At 34.5% G+C, this 21,716-nt stretch overlaps 1 protein-coding gene across 1 annotated transcript in view; it reads right to left on the reverse strand.

Annotated features, from left to right (window-relative positions):
* Positions 1 to 21,716, reverse strand: part of RAD54B (RAD54 homolog B) — an 81,940-nt gene that overhangs the window by 20,593 nt on the left and 39,631 nt on the right. Inside the window, exons 4-9 of the mRNA XM_023222914.1 lie at positions 18,811 to 19,005; positions 15,133 to 15,414; positions 11,733 to 11,895; positions 7,935 to 8,160; positions 7,109 to 7,316; positions 1,171 to 1,310 (exon numbers count right to left, since the gene is read on the reverse strand). Coding sequence (XP_023078682.1) covers positions 1,171 to 1,310; positions 7,109 to 7,316; positions 7,935 to 8,160; positions 11,733 to 11,895; positions 15,133 to 15,414; positions 18,811 to 19,005 — 1,214 coding nt within the window. The remainder of the gene's footprint in view (positions 1 to 1,170; positions 1,311 to 7,108; positions 7,317 to 7,934; positions 8,161 to 11,732; positions 11,896 to 15,132; positions 15,415 to 18,810; positions 19,006 to 21,716) is intronic.

The raw sequence follows: 21,716 nt of genomic DNA on the forward strand, positions 1-21,716 counted from the left end.
TTTTTTTTTTTTTTTTTTTTTTTTTTTTAAACAGAGTCTCACTCTGTCACCCAGGGCTGGAGTGCAGTGATGTGATCTCAGGTCATTACAATCTCCACCTCCCAGACTCAAGCAATCCGCCCACCTCAGCCTCCCCAGTAGCTGGGACCACAAGTACATGCCACCACATCTGGCTTTTTTTTTTTTTTTTTTTTTTTTTTTTTGGTAGACATAAGGTCACCCTATACCTTATAGCTAAGTTTTTAGTTTTTGGTTTTGTTGTTTGTTTGTTTTTTGAGATGGGGTTTCGCTTTGTCGCCAGGCTAGAGTACAGTGGCACGATCTCAGCTCACTGCAACCTCTGCCACCCAGGTTCAAGTGATTCTCCTGAGTAGCTGGGACTACAGGCGTGTGCCACCATGCCCAGCTAATTTTTGTATTTTAAGTAGAGACAGGGTTTTCACCATGTTGGCCAGGATGGTCTCAATCTCTTGACCTCGTGATCCACCTCAGCCTCCCAAAGTGCTGAGTTTACAGGAATGAGCCAACACACCCGGCCAGCTAAGTTTTTAAATAAACCTACTATTATTTCTTTATAATAAATTCCTAAAAGGAGTATTGTCAGGCCACAAGATATACACAATTTTAATGCTTTTGATATACATTGCCAAACTTTCCCCATGTTGTGCCAATGTACATTCCAACCAACTATTTACATTCCAAATAGGAGACTCTTGTCTACAATTGCTACTACGAGTAAATCCAAGCTGGGGAGGTGGTGTACACCTGCAGTTCCAGCTACTCGGGAGGCAGAGGCAAAAGGATCACTTGAACTCCAGGAGTTCGAGGCCAGCCTGGGCAACATAGAGTGACACTATCTCTAAATAAACAAACACACACCAATAGAAAATTATAAAAGTCACTTTGGTTATTTTGTTCTACTTTTTTCAAAACTAGTAAGGATGAACATTTTTATATGTTTATTGTCATAATTCTTTGTGAAGTTCCTATTCATGAATTTTAGACAAGTGATGTCATATTCTAAAATAAGGAATGCAGGAAATGAAGGATTGTGGAGAAAAAGAAAGAGTTCACACTACTGATTTTTCTAAATCAAAATAATATGAAGTTATGGATAATTTCCTCAGATATACGGCTTTTTAAAAACTTATTTATTAGAGTAAATTATACCTCAGAAGCAGAAGGTTCTCTTGATAAAATGATGGGTTCTTCATATATTTTCCTATAAGATGACAAAGAGCCTAATATTCCTGGATTTACAAAATCAATTAATGCAAAAAATTCTTGCAGATCATTCTGAACTGGAGTACCTAAAGAGAGACAAAAATGAGGAAAAGGTCAAGTTTGTGCTTTACAATCACAATCTCAGGTTTATAACAAAACCACAATGGAAGTTTGGAGAAATTTATTCCCTAAAAGGAATAAATACAAGCAAATGGCCTAAAACTAAGAAACAGCAGTCAAAGCAAGTTAAAAAAAATATTAATCACCACATAAATTTTTAACTGTAGTTTCAGTTGCATACTAAATTCTTACATAGTAGTATAGCATAATGATTGAGTGCAGGCTTAGTGGAGTCTCACTGCTTAGGTTCAAATCCTACCTGCATCATTTACTCCCTGAGTGACCCTGAGAAAGTTTTTTACACCAATTTATTATCTGTAAAATGCAGATAATAATAGTCTTTCTAGGGTTGTGAGGATCAAAGTAGTCAATCCATATAATATACTTTGAATGGTGCCTAGAGCACAATAAATGTTCTATAACTTTAGTAATTGTTACTGTTATTATAGCTATGTGACTTTGGACAAACTGCTTAAGTCCTTTAAACTCACGGGGTTTTTTTTCATTTATAAAAGTATGAAGATAATGAATTCCCAGAATAATTATAATGAAAAGTAGAGACAATGGATATGAAGTACCCAGCAAAATGCCTGGCGCTTAGGAGACACTCACTGAATGGCACCTATTATTACTACCTTTCAAAGTTATCAGATCAAATTAAGATCTTCACTGCCCAAAGGGTTAATACAGACTGTAATGGATTAATATACCCTCTATATATTACATATAGTATGCAATAGCTTTTGGCTAATTTTCAAAGAAACATTAGCATGTTTCAATAATTATAATAGTGTCAAAAGAACATATAAATCAGCACAAACAATGTAATTTCAGCTGGCTTTCAAGTAATAGATTAGAAAATGTTGTCCAAAAATATAAATAATGTGAAAAGTAAATAAAAATGCATTTATTTCATTAAGATGGATGGCAGAAATTTTTTAATGTCAAGGAATTTAATAATCACTTCCCTAAAACTTAATGGGTCCCCTATCCCCAGGTTGGACCAGCAATTGCTAATTTTTTTAAATTTAACACATCTAGTCAGTTTTAAATTTTTAGATACATCGTTGAAAGAGTTGGGAAAAATACATTTATGTTGGTATATATTCAGTTAAGCGTCTAAAAGAATATGCATGATGATGATAAACAAAGATTGGGGAGTATAGGAAAGAAGAGAAAGAATGGTAGAAGGATCACTGTGGTTGGCTTTCAGATATTCATCAAACCCCAAATGATTAAGTCAATCATAGTAATTCTATCCCCTCCTTTGCAAATGACTGACATATGCAAGGGTTCTTGTCTCATACTGGGTTCACTGGAAGCAAAGCCTAAGACGGTGATTTGTTTGCACGTGATTTACAGAGGGAGAGCTCTCAGGAGAAGGGGAATAATGGAATCAGAAAATGGTAGGGGAAGAAACTAAGCAAGAATGGCCTCAGCTATACTTTAGCTTCAGCTAAATTACAGGGAGCTCTAGAGCATAAACTGCACCATAACGTTGGTCCTGAAATTACTCTAAGGCAAGGGAGCTGCCATTTGCTGCTTATCAGTCAATCATTGATAGCAAACTATAAAGGAGAATACAGCTCTCATTCAATCAAAGATAATTCTCCAGAAAGGGAAGGGGCTCCTCTCATTTGTTTAATCAATAGTACCAGCAGCTAAAGAATGGATACAACAGCTCAGAAAAGGAGAGCTAGAAAGGGCACCAAGAGGTTCCATCAGTAGCATGTGACCCATCCTGGCCAATGAGACATGAGAACTCATCACAGAGGGGCTTTTAAACATAGAGAAACACTCTTAAACAAAGAGAAACAAGAAGAGCCAGTCCTGTTCTCCTTTGGATATCATCACATCTAGCTGTGATGTCTGGAAGGGCTGCAGTCACTTGCTACCAGCCTGAGGATGAAGCCAACCCCAAATATGGCAGAGCAGAAGATACAAAGAACCAGAATTCTTGATGACAATGTTGGGTTGCTGTAGCCTGCCCTACCTTTAGAGTTCCAGTTACACGGGGGAATAAGCATATCTGATTCAGATCATCTGTTACCGGCATCTGAAATCATCCCAACTGATATATGAGGGGAAGAGGCAAAAGCAAAACTGGACAAAAGAAGAAAAGCAGAAGACAGGAAGGGAATAGGAAAAAGGATTTAGGGCAGAAAAGAAGAAGAAAAAAGAGTAAGGAAGGGGGGAAAAAAGATGAGAAGGGAAATATGGCTACAAGACAGAACCAATAGTATAGTATAGCATCATTGTAAGAGTCTGTCACATTGCTTTCTAGTGATAATTTAGATCCCCATTTGCTATTTCAGTGCTCTAATTCTAGACTAGGTAAAACCTGTAGAAGAAAAATAGAAAAAACTAAAGATTTTTCAAGTCAAGTTGGTGTACTTACTAAGACTATGTTCAAGAGTATGGAAAAGAAACTTCTGAGAAAATGAAAGGATTCTTTATCTTCCCTACCTCTACCCTATCCCTACAAAAAAAAAAAAAAAAGTTTTTTCTCTGTTTTTTGGTTTTTTTCTTCTTTAAAAAAAGAAAGAAATCTACCACCCAACCCAGCACTGTCAATAACCTACACCTATATCCTCCTGTAACCTCCACAGAAAGTTCTGAGAGCTTTTTATACACATTTATATTTTTCTTTTATTCCTATAAGCCCACTTATAGAAATCTATACAGAAAGAGTATATGCTTGTAGATATTCATCACCACATTATTTATAACAGTAAAGAATTAAAAACAACCTAATGTTAAACTGTAAGAATAGTTCTCAAGATTATGTGTTATAGAAAAATGTTTATATGAAAGATATTTTGATGTACACGTGTATGTCCAAAAAGATGTGTTTTGTATGTACGTGTAAAGAATTTTAAAATTTGCATGTATGCTCTCTGTGTGTATGTACGAACAATAAAATATGTCATGGGTGTTAACAACTAAGGAGGTGAGGTTGGAGGATGATTTCTGTTCTCCAGTTGCTAAACATTCGATAGCAGTATGTGTTTTTAAATTTTCAGTCTGTAAAAAGAATTTTGCTTCAAATCTCAGATTTATCTTTTCTATGATATAATGAAAAGGCATCTAAGATCTTATAATAATCATTCAGCTCTTATTGTGGGCTGAACTGTGTCTCCCTAAAATTCCTGTGTTGAAGCTCTAACCCCTAGTGTGACGGTTTTTGGAGACAGGACCTTTAAGAAGGTAATTAAGGTTAAATGAGGTCGTAAGGGTGGGGCCTTAATCCAATATGACTGGTGTCCTTATAAGAAGAGAGGGAGATACTCCACGAATACATTTGCACAAAGGATAGAGTACATGAGGACATAGGGAGAAGGCAGCTGTCTGCAAGCCAAGTATGGAGACCTCAATAGAAACCAGCTGACATCTTGATATTGGACTTCCAGTCTCCAGAACTGTGAGAAAATAAATGTCTGTTGTTTAGTCTGTGGTCTTTTGCTATGGCAGTGCTAGAAGACTAATGCCCCTCTATCAATCAAACTGAATCCTAACCGTTTTCCAGTAAACATTAACTCCAAAGCACTGGTCTAGATAATACACGGAAACAAAATCAAAATCATTTTCATTTGATTCTTAGTTATGGAGCACCTATCAATTATATGTCACTGTACATAACTCCTATACAAACATGTACTTTCATAACAAGGAACAAATCATCTTGGGGTAAAATGTCCTGCGCATAAAAGCAAAGACTTCATTCAGGCAACTCTAAGAAGATAGAAACCAACTATGAGTATTTCTAAATTAAAAAGGTTAGTTAGGGCTAGTTTTTACCTAAATTCATAGCTCAGGGGGTAAGAGTGATATGGACAGCAAAACAGAAACAAGCTAAGATTGACAAAGGATACAGAGGACAATACTAATGTCTCAAATGAAACTATCTCACTGGTCGCTTTCGAGATATTCTTGTTGAATGAAATCCTAGATCAATTTTCTACTGCAGATTAAATTTAATTTGGAATGTTAAATTAGTATTTGTTTATCATTGAGAATATCAATAAAATTATATATTTTTGCTACAGAAAATTATCTGATTTTCAAGTGAGGAAGGGAACTACTTTTATTTCTTCAGTACTTTTCAGTAAATTTTATTTCTCACTCTTCTTTTTTCTTTCTTTTTCTCCTCCCTTCTAGTGCTAACCATTTTTACTTTATATCTGCAACTATTATTTAAATAAGTAATACTGACCCCCATCTTAAGCAGTAAGAAGAAACAGTCTTTTTCTCTTCTAACTCAGTGTTACTAAATTCAGCTAACTCGTTTTTTTTTTCCCCCCCATTACTTTTCTGGCTCCAAGGATCTCAAGATCGAAGGCTAGTAAAGAAATCTGAACTGCACATTGGAAATCAAGTATAAAGAATCCACTCAGCTTCTCAAACAGCCAAAGATATGAAAATCATTCAGATTATGGTTCCTATTTCCCTGACTCATTTTTTTGTTTAAAAATGGCATTTTGTAAATATTCAACACCAGTTTTCCTATTCTTTGGTTTCCACTTCACTATTATTGACAAACATTTGTTGAGCATCTAGTAAATCCTGGGGGTATAACTATGAGATTTGACCCTAGTCCTTTTGTCTTTATCATCGTGATTAAACTCAAAAAAAAAAAAAAAAAGGTCATTTAGTATTTCCCAAAATCATTTTTTTAAAGTATAGATCATTTTAAAAATCACTTTTGATAATGGTCAATACAATCCTCCTATACAAATTGGAAGTCAAATGAAGAGGAATTTCTTAAAGGTGGATAATCTTCCCCATCCCAACACAGTAAGAACAGAAGAGGAGGAGTTTTCTCCTCTCTGCTGTTCTGGAACATATTTCCACCTATCTGTATAGGAAAGAGGTACAAGTTGTTGGTCACACTCCTTCTCTCTCCTCATTTAACTTCAGAGGAGAGCTGTGACATGCATAAAAAACACATGAAGGAAAAAATGATGATGACACGGTAAGAATAATTATATCCTGACCATTCCTTCCAAAAGGGTTGAAGATGGTAGGGAAAATGAAGCCCCGAGTAGAAAATAGGGAAATTTTAAATATTAGTAATGACTACAATTCTCTTCTTTCTTCTGCTGACACAATGGCAGATTGGAAGGGCCATACAAAACCAAGATGAGATATGGGAGAAAAGCTACATTGCGCTAGCCTAGGCCTTAAATAACAAGGTAGAAGAGGATTCTTGTATTTACCATCCATCCCACCTTTCCAGACAGTTGGGTCCAGAAGCTTTGGCCAACAATAAACCATGCATATGTAGCACATACATATAAAAACAACTGATATTTATATTAAACACTCACCACCTGTCAGGTGGTTTCCCAAGAACTTTACATGGATTAACTCCTCTGACCCTCACGAGAACTTAAGTTAGATGGTATTATCATCCCTATTTTAGAGATTTTTAAAAACTGAGGCACAGAGACACTATATAATTTGCTCCAAGTTGTTACAGCTACGTCAGACTCGGGAACCAAGCACAAGCAATCTAGTCTGATCTCCTAAATTCCTTATCATGATATCATTGTGTTTATTCCTAAAAAACCCCCAAGTCTGGGCTACAAAAAAATTACACATGGATTTGAAGATTCAGAATCCTACTAAGAGTCAATTAACACAGGTTTATTAGTATAAATTCCATCCAATACCACCAGTTATTTGAATGTTAAGCATCATAGTACAAGTCTGTATGTTCACTAGGCAAAAATTCCAAAATATCTTCCCCAAACTGAATACTGACCAGTTAGAATTATTCTTTTCTCACAAGAAAGGCTAATGAGGGCTGCAGTTGTCTTAATGGCACTGTTCTTCAAACGATGCCCCTCATCACAGATTAGAAGATCAAATTTTATATTCTTAATTTGATCCAGGGAACGAAGTAACATTTCATAACTGATAATAAGAACAGAATAAAATATAGACTTGATGAATTCTTCAACTTTGTGATCCTGAGGAAAAAAGATAGTATTTTAAAAATCAGGAAAAGAAATGATATGAAATCAAATTTAAGCAGCCTATTCCTGACAGTCACTTATTAAGAATTGGAATATGTTAACTCTTTCTGTCTTAGTCAACTGAGGTTGCTATAAACAAAATACCATAGATTGGGTGGCTTAAACAACAGACACTTATTTCTCACAGTTCTGGTGGAAAGTCTAAGATCAGGGTGCTAACATGGTTGGGTTCTGGTGAGAGCCCTCTTCCTGGCTTGCAGAAGAATGCTTTCTTACTGTATCCTCAGGTGGTAGAGAAAGGAAGTTCTGGTGTCTCTTGCTCTTGTTACAGAGGCACTAATCTCATCACATGGCTCTACCCTCACCACCTCATCTAAACCTAATTACCTCCCAAGCCCACCTCCAAACACTGTTATACTGAAAGTTAGGGCTTCAACATATGAATCTGGAGGACACAAACATTCAGTTCATAACAACTCAAAACCAAAACGTAAGCTAAGACTCCATTTTTGTGCAAAAGGGTTAGGGAGTTAACAAGTAAAAACTGAATTACTGATTTGAAAAACTAGATTTTTTTTTAAATGACTAAGGCTAAATTTTCAAGTTTCTTACCTGATCAACAGTAAATATCTTGATCCTTTCACTTCCTAGCCACTTTTGAAATTCTTTCTTCCAATTATTCACCAAGCTTCCAGGTGTGACAATTAGTGTCTTCTTTATTACTGGCTTGCCTCCATAGGGTCCCTGACACTGCAGGGTCCAGATGAGCGAAATACATTGCAATGTTTTCCCTAAACCCATTTCATCAGCAAGAATAGCTCCACATCTGCCACTCACTCTGTTAGAAATAATTTTACTTCCTTTAATCACAATAGAAAAATATTTTACGCCCTTAAAATCATCAAGAACCAGAAACTGGTATTTTTTAATGACACTGAAGACTCTTTTAGTACTTTATTAGCTGATTTACAACACATCTTTTGCATCTTTGATAATTATATCCATTACATATTGTCAACTAAATTACCAAAACATAAATCTGAAATTAGAGAGTTGAATCTAAATCATCTGCTACTATTACATGTACATATTTAGAGGCTAGAAATGAATTCCAATTTTATATCTGCATATGGATAATTTAACTATAACTGTGTTTCTCATCGCTAAGAGTTGAGTGATTTTTATTGGTTTCAGATATCAAAACAGTTTAAAATATATTGTTGTATTATATTTAATCAGCAAGACCTACTGAGCTGTATTTTATGATTCTGTCAGTAAATGAAGTCCTCAACAAAAACAGCTCCCTGCATCATAAAAAGATTAAACACTAAACACTTGATATAATACACATAATTTAGTAAAAGTTGTTATCCTACAGACCTACTAAGTTATATAATTTAAAATTAAATGTTATTAGGGATATTATTAGTAAGATCATGTATTTTTATGCCATTTTATATTCCTAAAGACCTTAGCAGTGTATGTTTTATATTTTTAAAGTTAAGAAACTCCAAGGGAATTAAGGATATTACAAAAATACATAAGTATACAGTTGACCACTGAACAAGAAGGGTTTGAACTGTGAAAGTCCACTTATATATGGGTTTTTTTCAATAAATGTTTTAAGTGAGTGTGCCTACCTCCCAAACCAACCCTTCCTCTTCCTCCTCTTCCTCAGTCTACTCAACATGATGAGGATGAAGACCTTTATGATGATCCATTTCCTATTAATGAATAGTAAATACATTTTCTCTTCCTTATGGTTTTCATCACGCATTCTTTTTACTGGCTTACTTTATTGTAAAAATATAGTATATAATACATATAGTTTATGAAATTATGTGTAAATTGAGTGTTTATGTTATCGTGGCTTCCAGTCAACAGTAGTTTATTAGTTAAGTTTCTGCCAAAGTTATATGCAGATTTTTGACTACACAGTGGGTCAACACCCCTAATTCCTGAGTTGTTCAAGAGTCAGCTGTAGTTTGTTAGCTAATTGTATTTCTTCTTAGTAGAAATTAAGAACCAATATGTAATTTTGTATTTGTGTTTCATTTCAAGGTACAGAGAAAAATATTACCAACATAAATTACAGCTACTATTTAGGTAGCTGTTTTAGATCAATAATTTGGCAACAAAGGACCAAATGTCAGCCAAATGAGATACAGTGAATAGCAAAGAGAAAAAACAGATTCATTTTTTCATGGTAAAGAGAAGGGAGCAAACAGGAAGCCTTTATGGAGAAGATGTATCTTGAGCAAAATTGTAAAAGGTAAATAATTACAACATTAATGAGGCAGTTGAATATAGCTGGAGCTTGAACTTAAAAATATGAAGCTACCATGGTAGATGGAAGACAAAAGATGAGTATACTTATCCTTGAGAGTTTAGACTGTATCTTATAGATCAGCATCTCCCAAACACCAGGATTTCATGACTACTATCATGATTTGTTGCCATATCTGTGATACTATATGTTATTATTTTTCTTCAAATCAACTCATTTTAACTTAAATTTGAAAAGAAAACTCATTCTAATTTATCTGTGAAACCAAAATTGTGCTATTTTTCTTTTTTTTTTTTTTTTTCCTCGAGACAGAGTCTTGTTCTGTTACCCAAGCTGGAGAGCAGTGGCGCGATCTTGGCTCACTGCAACCTCCGCCCCCTGGATTCAAGTGATTCTCCTGCCTTAGCATCCTGAGTAGCTGGGATATAGGTGTCCGCCACCACGCCTAGCTAATTTTTGTATTTTTAGTAGAGAAGGGATTTCACCATGTTGGTCAGGCTAGTCTTGAACTCCTGACCTCAAGTGATCCACTTGCCTTGGCCTCTGAAAGTGCCGGGATTACAGGTGTGAGTCACCGTGCCCAGCCTATTTTTCTAATAATTAACTAAATATGCTACTATTCAAATTTTTTTAAAAGGCTTGTCCACTTGCCACCCCAAAATGGTCCCATATACTGCCAGTGGAGTACGGATCACAGTTTCAGAAACCCTGTTCTAAGTTCTGAGAGCCTCTGAATGATTTTAAATAAGGGAATGCTATGTTCAGAACCGTTTTTCAGAGAAAACTCAAGATGGTGGCTTTAAGTAGAATACATTTGAGAAGCATCAGAAGCAAATACATAAGTTAGAAGCCAATGCAATAGTCTAGATAAAATATGACATTTTTATGACATCGGTTACTAGAGATGCTGCAGTGGAATGACAGAAAAGATTAGGAAACAATATTTAGTAGGTTAAAATAATTAAAAGTTCAGGTTTGACTAGATTCAGAATGTGAGAGAAAAGAAATCAAAGATGATTCTGAGACCTCCTGGGATAAGACCTTCAAAAGAAAAAGCAGATTTGGGAGAAAATGTGAGTCTAGTTAATAGTTTCTGGAAAATAGTATTCCCTTAACTTGTCATCATGCAAAGAGTTCTTAGAGTTGGGGAGAATTTCATTTCCAGCTACCTTTAAACAACAATTTTTAAAATCAAGGAGCTTGGCATTTAAAAACAAGGCAAAACAAAACCAAAACAAACAAAAAAGACTGGAAGAAATGTTAGCAGGGGCCTTTGATTCTTTTTTTCTCCTGTTTTTTTTTTTTTGTGTGTGTGTCCTCTAGAACATCTTTAAAAGATGATACTACTATTCTTTAATCAGAAAATGCAAAAAGGAAGAAGAAACTTTCTTCTATTTTCAGATGTAGAGATAGAAGAAAATCTTTTTCCAAAATTATCATAACCAAGCCAGGTGCAGTGGCTCCTGCCTGTAATCCCAGCACTTTGGGAGGTTGAGGTGGGTGGATCACTTGAGATCAGGAGTTCAAGACCAGCCTGGCCAACATGGTGAAACTCCATCTCTACTAAAAATAAAAACATTAGCCAGGCATGGTGAAGCACACCTGTAATCCTAGTACTCAGGAGGCTGAGATGCAAGAATCACTTGAACTTGAGAGATGGAGGTTGCAGTGAGCCAAGATTATGCCATTGCACTCCAGTCTGGGCAATACAGCAAGACTCCATCTCCAAAAAAAAAATAATAATTCTCAGAACCAGCATTAAAAGCCTCTTTCACTTGTTCTCATGACCCTTTACCACAACAGTACTGAGCTTTTATTATACCACATTAAGGCCAATTGCATTTATCTGTTTATTCAAATACTTTAAAAGTCGCTTAAAAGTAAGGACCGTGGTCCCGATTCCTGTATGCCCACCTCCTAGCAGTATGTTTGGCACATGGCATCTATCAAGAACTACTTTTGAAATAAATGCGCACATTAAGCACTATTCACCTTTCCTACCAATTGAAATTCATAGTATACCCTCAGGACTAGTTTTATCAGGATCTTCTTAGAAAACCATTATTGTGTTACAGGTTAAATCAAAATTAAGATTAGATTAAACAAATGATTTATTTTCCTACCTCATTCCCATTACACATTCATAAAGGAATATGATTCCTTCTTTCTGATGTGGTCGAAGATGATATACAAGGTAAGGATCAATCACTACATCCACAAGAGGGAAACAGTTCTTATTGAATACCCACTGGTGATTCTTATCTGGTCGTGGCATAACGAGAGAATCTTAAAAAATGGTAAAAGTACAAGTATTGTAATTTCACTTTTTCAGCAACCAACATTATCTTGTTTTCATTACCCTAAGATAGAACTGTTTGCCACCATTTGTGGCCAAAAAAAAGTCCAAAATTTAGTCACAGTAATGTTACCCAAGGGCACAAAATTTAAAAAGAAAATCTCATGCCTTACTGATACACGATTTCATGCAAAGAATTATGAAGAGCCTTCCAAACTTCATATACCCAAAAGTGCTTCAAAAGCACTGAAATTCACTATTGTCTAGTAAGGAATTCAGTAAGCCACAACATTCAAATAGTCAGTATTCAGAGCAAAGAGAACTATTTCCAACTGAAAGCACAGGCTGGAATTTTGCCAAAATGCATTTGCCAATGTTCACAGCTTCTCATTCTGAAAAGGCTCCCCAAATTTAACATACAGAGTTTCTATCTTTTCAGTCCTAAACACACTAACAATGATCATTACTCCTATTAATTGGAACTGACAAAAAATGATAAATTTTCCATTGACTTAGCCACATTATTTGCTTGAAGTTAATTACTACATTCACGAATGTCAAGTTCATAAATCTTTTTTTTGTTTGTTTGTTTGAGACAGAGTCTCACTCTGTTGCCCAGGGTGGAGTGCAGTGGTGTGATCTCAGCTCACTGAAACCTCCACCTCCCAGGTTCAAGCAATTCTCTTGCCTCAGCCTCCCGAGTAGCTGGGATTACAGGTTTGTGCCACCAAACCCGGCTAATTTTTGTGTTTTTAATAGAGGCAGTGTTTCACTATGTTAGCCAGGCTGGTCACGAACTCCTAACCTCAAGTGATCTGCCCACTTCAACCTCCCAAAGTGCTGGGATTAAAGACATGAGCCACTGCACCCGGCCTCATGAACCTCTTTAAAGCAGCATGAAGTCATCATAGAATAACAATGTAATTCTTCAAAACTATGCTACACAATTTAAAAGATTTACTAAAATACCACCCAAAAACGAAAAATCAAATATAGCTAGAAGGCAGGTCTCAATTGATAAATGTGAAATTAGATAATAAACCCACCAAAATTATTTTGGGGATATATTTGCATGCCTACATGTTTATAAAAATTGAATTAGATAAAAAAAGAAAGAAGAATGAGGAGAAGAGGAGATAAAAAGAAATAGATTCCAGTCGACTATGTAAATATTCATCAGTGTGGAACTATATTGTCACAGGAATAAGAGTTTGGTCATGTTTACCATTAACAAATACCCAGAGAATAAGTTTTCTGTGGATTTTCCTAGGGTTCTGAGTAACTGAAAGGAATTTTCATCTTTAAGGTCAATTCCTGTTAGGTAGTGGACTAGGAAGTAAAAATGGGAAATTTAGTCCTTGGCTTTCCTCTATATCACTGTAGCAAAGAGGGTACTCCTTGTGGATTTCCAGTCAAGAAATGGTGCCATTATTTTTCTATCTTTTACAAAGGACAACAAGGAAAAAGAGAAGATAGAGGCGAAAAATCACATACTGCCCAAGCAAAAAGGACTATAGGATTATAAATCACCTAATAAAAGGCCCATCTTCAAGAAAGAGAACCCTAAACAGTCAAAATAATAGAACACTAGTTCAAATTTTAAGATGCTTCTTTATCTTCACAATGATGAAGATGATCATTTAATATTAACAACATGTCTCAGGCATTAAAATCTACAACTTAATTCTATCTTTTGCATAAGATAAGTACACGAGAATAATTAACCATTTACTATTTACCCAAAGTGCTTTTACACACACACACACAAAAATATATTTACATCACATACAACACATAAATGCCACAATAAATTTACATTTACATATATATAATATATACATTTACATCACATACACACAACACAGAAAGGCCACAGTAAAATGTTTCATTCACTCACTCAACAAGTATTTCCTGGAAAGAGTGTATACTAGACACTCTTTAAATCTCTATAGTGGTTATTAGGACCCACGTTTTACACATGAGTAGGCAAAACATTAGGAAGGTCAGTGACTACCCCCAAGAGGTCAAAGAACCAGTTAGTTCAGTGGCAAAACCATGATTCTAACTCAGATCTTTGAATAAGCACAGTATTCTTTTCAGTTCCCCACAGCCCTGTATTGTGTAATAGTAAAAGTACAAAGAGAAAGGAGAAAAAAGAGGAGAGGGATTGTTAAAAGAGCTGGTGGGACAGACAAAATATCTGGACAAAAAGAGAAAATTCAGCTGCATCAGCTTCCACTCCTTGTATTTCAACTAAGTCTTTGGGATAAGCTAATATAGAACTAGGAATTTTTAATTATGGGGTTTTGTCCCAACAATGCCATTGATTATCTGTATTTAGGTAAGTTGGTTCATCTTCCTGGGCCAGTTTCCTCCAATGCAAAGTGAAAAGAGTAATCGAAATGATCTCAAAAGTCCTCTTTACTTCGAAACTTATGTTTCCATAATACTTGCAATGGGGAAAAATAATCATTACTTTATATACTTGCTGTTGTTAGGAAAGAAGTCACCTCTGTCTCTCAACTTTCACATCTACTACACTACACTTTCGGTCAGATTACTTGTCCTTCCCCGCACCAAATAAGAAGCTCTGTGATGACAGTTTTATCTTTAGGCCCAACCCATAAAAGGCAATCAAGAAATACCTGCTGAGTGAACAGTCAAATAAAAGAACAATCAGATACAAGCTAGGTTTCTTTTTTTAAATCTGATTTTTAAAATTGGATTCAGCAGTGTGAAAATTAACTGATTGAATGGAACTTTCACGAGCAAAATTTGGACTTTGCATGAAATCTTACCATTCAACATTTTTATACACTAATGCTTGTGATCAAGGCATACAGTCCTCAAACTAGAAGTCTAATCATAGTCCAGATTCATATATTTACTAATTTCTCTCCTTACTAAAAAGTCAGATTTTATTCAAAATTATACACATGTATGTGTAATACATATACATGTATGTATATACATACAGTTTAGATATGTTTCCTTCAACATAGGTACAGTATTTTTATTACCATATTCTTGGGATTATTCATTTACATATGAAATAATTCCCAAACTATATTTGACTTCAACATTATCCCTTACGTCAGATTACATATCTCAAGAATAATGTATACTTTCACCTAAAACTTTTAAAACAAAATTTAAACTTCAAATTCACACACAAAAAACATTTTGACAGTAAAAACAGAAAATTCAAATTATTTTTAAAATCTTACTTGGCGTATATGGGTCATGGCGTGGTTTGCAATTTTGGAAATCATTCTGTCTATTTTCCTTTGAACTTGGTTTACAAACACTTTTGAAAGGGTTAGAGAAACATTTCCTGGCAGCCTGAGAAGAATGCGAGATAGCAGTACTTCCTCCTCCAAGCTGAAAACACCTGCCACTGCTGAAGTCATCTGGAGAGATTACACCCATGACTTCTATTTCTTTTCCACAAATCATCAGTGTTTGGCCCTCTTCAATCTTTTCAAGCTCTTTGAATTTATAACCAATGCCTTTAAGTTAAGAAAGAAAAAAATTAATTGACACTCTAAGATGATACCATGGTCACCTTCCCATAACTGTACAGAAAAACTGCACTTTGAATGTAAATAGTCTTGTATAATGCATTAGCCAAAATAGAAGCATAATTTAACATTTTGGTTAAAAAAAAAAACACTAAAAATCAAAAGAAATAATACAGCTATAAAATTCACCATGCTTTAGAGAAAGCAAGAATATTTTTACTATTGAAAATATAGATTATTGTACTCTATAGTTTTGCCATGTCTTGTCTGGAAAAATTAAGCCAAGAAAATAGTTTGATAGGCTATATGTATTCTCCTTTCTTGTACAGAAACACCATGGTTTTTTTCTCTATTTTCACCTCTATTTTCACTCAGAAACAGCTAGAAAGGTGAAGGAGAACTAGCAATAAAAGCAACTGTTACCACAACTAGTACTGACTGTTCCACATGAGATAGCAAAGTTAAAATATAGTTGTGGCAAGAGGTCATAGATATTCTATGCTCTAACTCTTTAATAAAACATGGAATATTTTGTAATATTAAGTTTGTTTGAATTATTAATTTGATGAACATTTATTTAGTGTTGCTATGTAAAGGTGCTGATGAAATATAAGTATGAATAAGTCAGTCATAGGCTGCTTAAAATGAGTTCATTAACCACATAGATGGAATTTTAGACTTCCATGCTGGTCTATTAAATGCATTAAACTATTAAATGTGTAGTTACTGTGCCATTACCAAGCACAGGGGCTGTGTATACCAGAAACTTTTAAGTCTCTAAAAACAATAATAAAAGACTGTTGCAATTTAGAAAATATGACGACCCTTTTCAAGTAGTTGAAAATTACTAAATTTTCTCTACTGAAACTGGCCTAAAATTTATAATCTGTGCCAATCTGTATTTAATATATAGTCTTAAATTATTTATGGTGGAATACTTTTTAATTTTAATGCTCTGATATAGGAAGAAATTACTTAGCTCAATGTCAAAGACCCATCACTCCATCCCAATTCAGTACTGGTCTTCACTTATCCAAATTAATGAAGATTATAGTCTTATCTTCACATAAAATCCAATTACTGTTAATCTCAGTTTTACATGGAAATGGAAGACAAGAATACCTTCCATTCCATGAGGTACCTTTAAAGTAGCTCTAATTCCAAGATCTCTCATTTCATTTAGATCCATAGATGATCTTGATCCAAAAATGACTCTTTCAAACATCTCAGTTGCTAGAAGATTTTCTTTTACTCTTAAACTTTGTTTCTCATACTGGTTTTTTTTTGTTTTGTTTTGTTTTTTTAGGTATTATGCAACAATGGCCAACTGAGCCTGATGCATTATCACAAACTATTAGCAATTTTAGCATTCCAGCTTTCAGTTTTCTTAGCACCTCTATCTTTACATTAACAAATTTACATATTGTATATCCCAGTTATTTAAAAGAAAAACTGCTTATAGATAGTAACTTGCAAAATTAACTTCAGGTTCATACATTTATTAATGTTATAATTGAGCAACCAAGTCCTATGTTTGGATATTTTCATTTTGAAAACCCTAAAATATACCTATGTTCAGTCCCTCTCCCTACCATACAGGTCAAATAAATCAGAGTCTCAAAGAAAGGTCAGAGTCTGGGCATCGGCATTTCTTCTTCTTTTTCTTTTTCTTTTTTTTTTTTTTTTAAGAGACAGGGTCTCTCCAGCCCAGGCTGGAGTGCAGTGGCATGATCAAGGCTCACTGCAGCCTTGATCTCCTGGGTTCAAGCAATCTTCCTACCTCAGTCTCCCAAGTAGTTAGAATTACAGATGCATGCCACCACACCTGGTTAATTTATTTTTTTGTATAGACAAGGTCTTGCTAAGTTGCCCGGGCTGGTCTTGAACTTTTAGCCTCAAGCAATCCTTCCCCCTCAGCCTCCCAAAGTGCTGAGCTTACAGGCGTGAGCCACTACACCCTTAAAAGCAACTCAGGTGATTCTACTGGCATGGTCAGTGTAAAAACCCACTGTTTTAAGCCTAATTTTCATTTTTTGTTACTTGCAACTGAAAGATCATTTTATTATAAACTACACATATACAAAACCATGCATACTACACCTTAGGGGTAAAAGATATTCCAAAGTAATTGTGATAATTTTTTGTCTCTCATTGACTATAGAATTTCACTAACGAGCAATACCAATGCATGAACAAATTCTCCAAAAATCTAGCCCCAATCTACCTTAACCAACATAGAATGTGTACTGTATGTTTTTCTTTTTACTTCCTCTAATCACTATACACAGTTGTTCCATACTTTCATAATAAATAAAACATTCTATTGTAGATAATTTAGTTTGTTTCAACTCTTAACACTGTCACAGCCTTTCATATACTACATTCCTGAAACACTGAACTAGTTTGAATTCCCTCCTGCTTTTGTGCCTTTACATGTGCTATTCTCTCTTGCACATGGCCCTTACCTATAACCTCCAAAACTATTCATCCTTCAAATAGTACCTTAAACGGTAACTCCTATCAAGCTTACCCCTAGCCTCCTGGGCAGATTAAATGGTTCTTTTATGCTCCCACTGCATTTAGTAAAAATTCTCACTGAAACAACTGTATTATTGCTTCCTAATCATCAATTACTTTGCTTTGTTCCCTCTAAATTATAAATTATAATCATCTTTGGTATTCCTATCATACTGCCTGGCACATAATAGTTATTAAAAACTATATATTTTTAAGTAAATAAACATGTAGAACAGATTTTACAGTTACAGGTCACACTCAAACTTGAACTGAGACAATGCAAAGACACTGTAGTTGGTGTTAGCCATTCTTAATTTGTAGCCTAACTTGTATTACTACAAATTATGCTGGCAACACTTTGTAACAGAAACAATGGAAACCTCCAATTTCCATATGTTAATCTAGGTCAGGCTTAACCATTATCTCCTTGCTCTGTTTTTCAAAACATTATTGAGTAGTGCTGAAATTATATATCATTCAACTCAATATCAACATATTTTTCAACTTTAACCACTTAGCATTCTTCAAAAAAAAAAAAAGAGAGAGAGAGAGAAAGTATACCAAGTCAAATTTAGTGTTTAAGCTCAGAAAAGTACCAAAATAACTGCATATAGCTGGCTGGCCATTTTTGGAGAAAATGAAACCATAGGATAGGATATGCTTCACTGAGCTAGCATAAGCCATAAGATTAGCAGGCTCACTAATCATTATGAGATTATTTTATGTATTATACACAGTTGAAGCATGAACATCCATTAAAGAATACCTCATCATCTCTTTATAAAACCTAATTATATTTCATTTAGGTAACCAGAGATACATACTAATTTCAGTCCAAATTGTAAACATTAGGTAGTATCACAATACCTCTTCCAATGTCTTTGCCTTCCAAATTCTTTAGTGTAAATGACTTTCCTTTTACAATAAGAACAGCATCACCTTCCCATTTTTTATGTTTTTTCTTTGAAGGCTTACACCAAACAACACTGAAATATTTAACTAGGCTATCAGATTTCTCTTCTTGTTCCTTGGACACTGCTACTTCTTTAGGAGTCAAATGAACTACAATTAAAAAAAAAAACATATTATTAAAAATGACTTTAATGTCTAAGTAGTAAGGTCATTCAAACAAAAAAAGGCACAAGAAAATTAGATTATATTAAGAAACAGTATGAAATAATACTCAATCATACTCATGTTAGCATTTTATAAACTAAGAAATCCAAATATCAGGTGTTAATATTACTATAAGAACAATGACTGTAAATGTCTTACTGTTCCAAAGTGAAATAAACTCAGTTGAAGTAGAATAACATAATAATCACTGTAAACATTTTAAAACTCTAAAAATTAAGATATTATTTCAATGTCTATAGCATGGAAAAATATCTAAAAATCAAATGTTGACAAAACTGATTTAAGTGACATGACAAGCTGAGGAAAGGCAAAGATTACAGAGTTCTCTGAAAGTAAAACCTGAAATTTTTATTTTAATTGATAAATAAAAATTATATATATGTATGTGCACAACATTCTGTTTTGATATATGTATACACTGTGGGATGGCTAAATCAAACTAATTAATATCCATTACCTCACATATTTTCTGTGGTGAGAACATTTTTTAAAATGCCACTTTCTTAGCATTTTTCAAGTATATATTGTTATTAACTATAGTCACCATGTTATACAATAGATTTCTTGAACTTACTCCTCCTTAACTGAAATTTCGAATCCTTTGACCAACATCTCCCCAGTGCTCCACCTCTATCCAACTCTAGGTAACCATCATTCTACTTTCTGTTCTAAGAGTTTAACTTTTTTGAATTCCACATGTAAGTGAGATCACAAAATAATTGTCTTTCTGTGTCTGGCTTATTTCACTCAGCATAATGCATAATGTCTTCCAGGTTTACCCATGTTGTCACAAGTGACAGGATTGCCATTTTTTAAGGCTGAGTAGTGTTCCACTGTGTATCTATACCAAGAAGCTTTTAATCCATTCATCCATTGATGGACATTTAGGTTGACTTCACATCTTGGCTACTGTGAAAAATACTCCAAGGAATATGGGAATGCAGACAGCTCTTGACATACCAATTTGATTCTTTTTGGCTATATACCCAGAAGTGAAAGTGTTGGATCATATGATATGTTACTTTTTCAAATAAGAACAAGTATAAAACAACAAAGTAGAAATGAGAATAAATATTATTAAAATTATGTTGTCTTCTGCTTCTTACACCTAACTTGTACACACTAGATTTTCAGTGGTTGGATAAAAGGTGGTTTAGCTGAAGACAGCAAAATCTCATTCCCCCCATTACTGAAGAGCTCTTCCCTATGTCTTTTACCTCATATACACTTTAACCATGGAAACTGTCAAAACAATAAAATTCAAAAAACAAAATGAAGCAATTTTTTTCCTTTTTACTATTTTCCTATTTACTTAAATAGGAATAAGGCAGTAAAAGCACACAAAGTATAAAGATCAGAAAGAAAACAGGAGCATTTACAGATGTTGTAACTATTTACATAGAAATCCCCAGAGAACCTAAAAATAAAGAAGAATAAATTTAGCAAAGTCACAAGATCAAGGTTCATATGCAAAAATCAACTGTATTCTTATAGACTAGCAAGAAATAATCAAAAATAAAAATTTTTAAATTCCATTCACAGTAGCTCCAAAAAACAGACATATGAAATACTTGGGAAAATATCTAACAAAAGATAACCCACATCTCTACATTAAAATTTAAAAGCTTTGTTGAAAAAAAATTAACAAAGCTCTTATAAATAAGTACAGCTCCTATTTCATGAATTGGAACATTCAATTTTGTTAAGACAGCAATTTTCCCCAAAATGATCAATATATTTAACATAATACCAATCAAAATCCCAAGACACTTTTAGTAAAATTGGCAAGCTGATTTAAAAATTCATATGAAAATAAAAATAACATAGAGTAACCAAAGCAATTTTTGAAAAAAACAAAGTTGGATGTTTACAATAATGTTACAATAATCAAGATAGTTTGGTACTGCCCCTCCTCTCCAAAAAAGACATATAGACATTCCAATGCATTGGAAGAGTAGCAAGAAATAGACCCGCTCACACATATACAGTGAAATTATTTTCAACAAAGGTGGGGAAGCAAATTCAATGAGGAAAAGAAAGTATTTTCAACAAACATTGCTAAACCGACTGGATACACATTTGGAAAAGATAAACATCAACCATTAAGTCACCCCATATACAAAATTCAACTCAAAATGAATGACAGACCTAAATGTAAAACCTAAAACAAAAAATCTCTAATAGAAAACACAGGATAAAATATTTGTAACCTCGGGATATACAAAGCTTTCTTAGAATACAAAAGCAAAAAATATAAAAATCAAAAATTATAAATCAACTTTTATCAGAATTTAAAACTTTTCCTTTTTGAAAGATGCCATTAAAAAAACAAAAGGCCCCTGGCCGGGCGCGGTGGCTCAAGCCTGTAATCCCAGCACTTTGGGAGGCCAAGACGGGCGGATCACGAGGTCAGGAGATCGAGACCATCCTGGCTAACCCGGTGAAACCCCGTCTCTACTAAAAAATACAAAAAACTAGCCGGGCGAGGTGGTGGGCGCCTGTAGTCCCAGCTACTCGGGAGGCTGAGGCAGGAGAATGGCGTAAACCCGGGAGGCGGAGCTTGCAGTGAGCGGAGATCCAGCCACTGCTCTCCAGCCTGGGTGACAGAGCAAGACTCCGTCTCAAAAAAAAAAAAA

The sequence above is a fragment of the Piliocolobus tephrosceles genome, chromosome 7 (genome assembly GCF_002776525.5).
Source record: "Piliocolobus tephrosceles isolate RC106 chromosome 7, ASM277652v3, whole genome shotgun sequence".
Classification (NCBI taxonomy): domain Eukaryota; kingdom Metazoa; phylum Chordata; class Mammalia; order Primates; family Cercopithecidae; genus Piliocolobus; species Piliocolobus tephrosceles.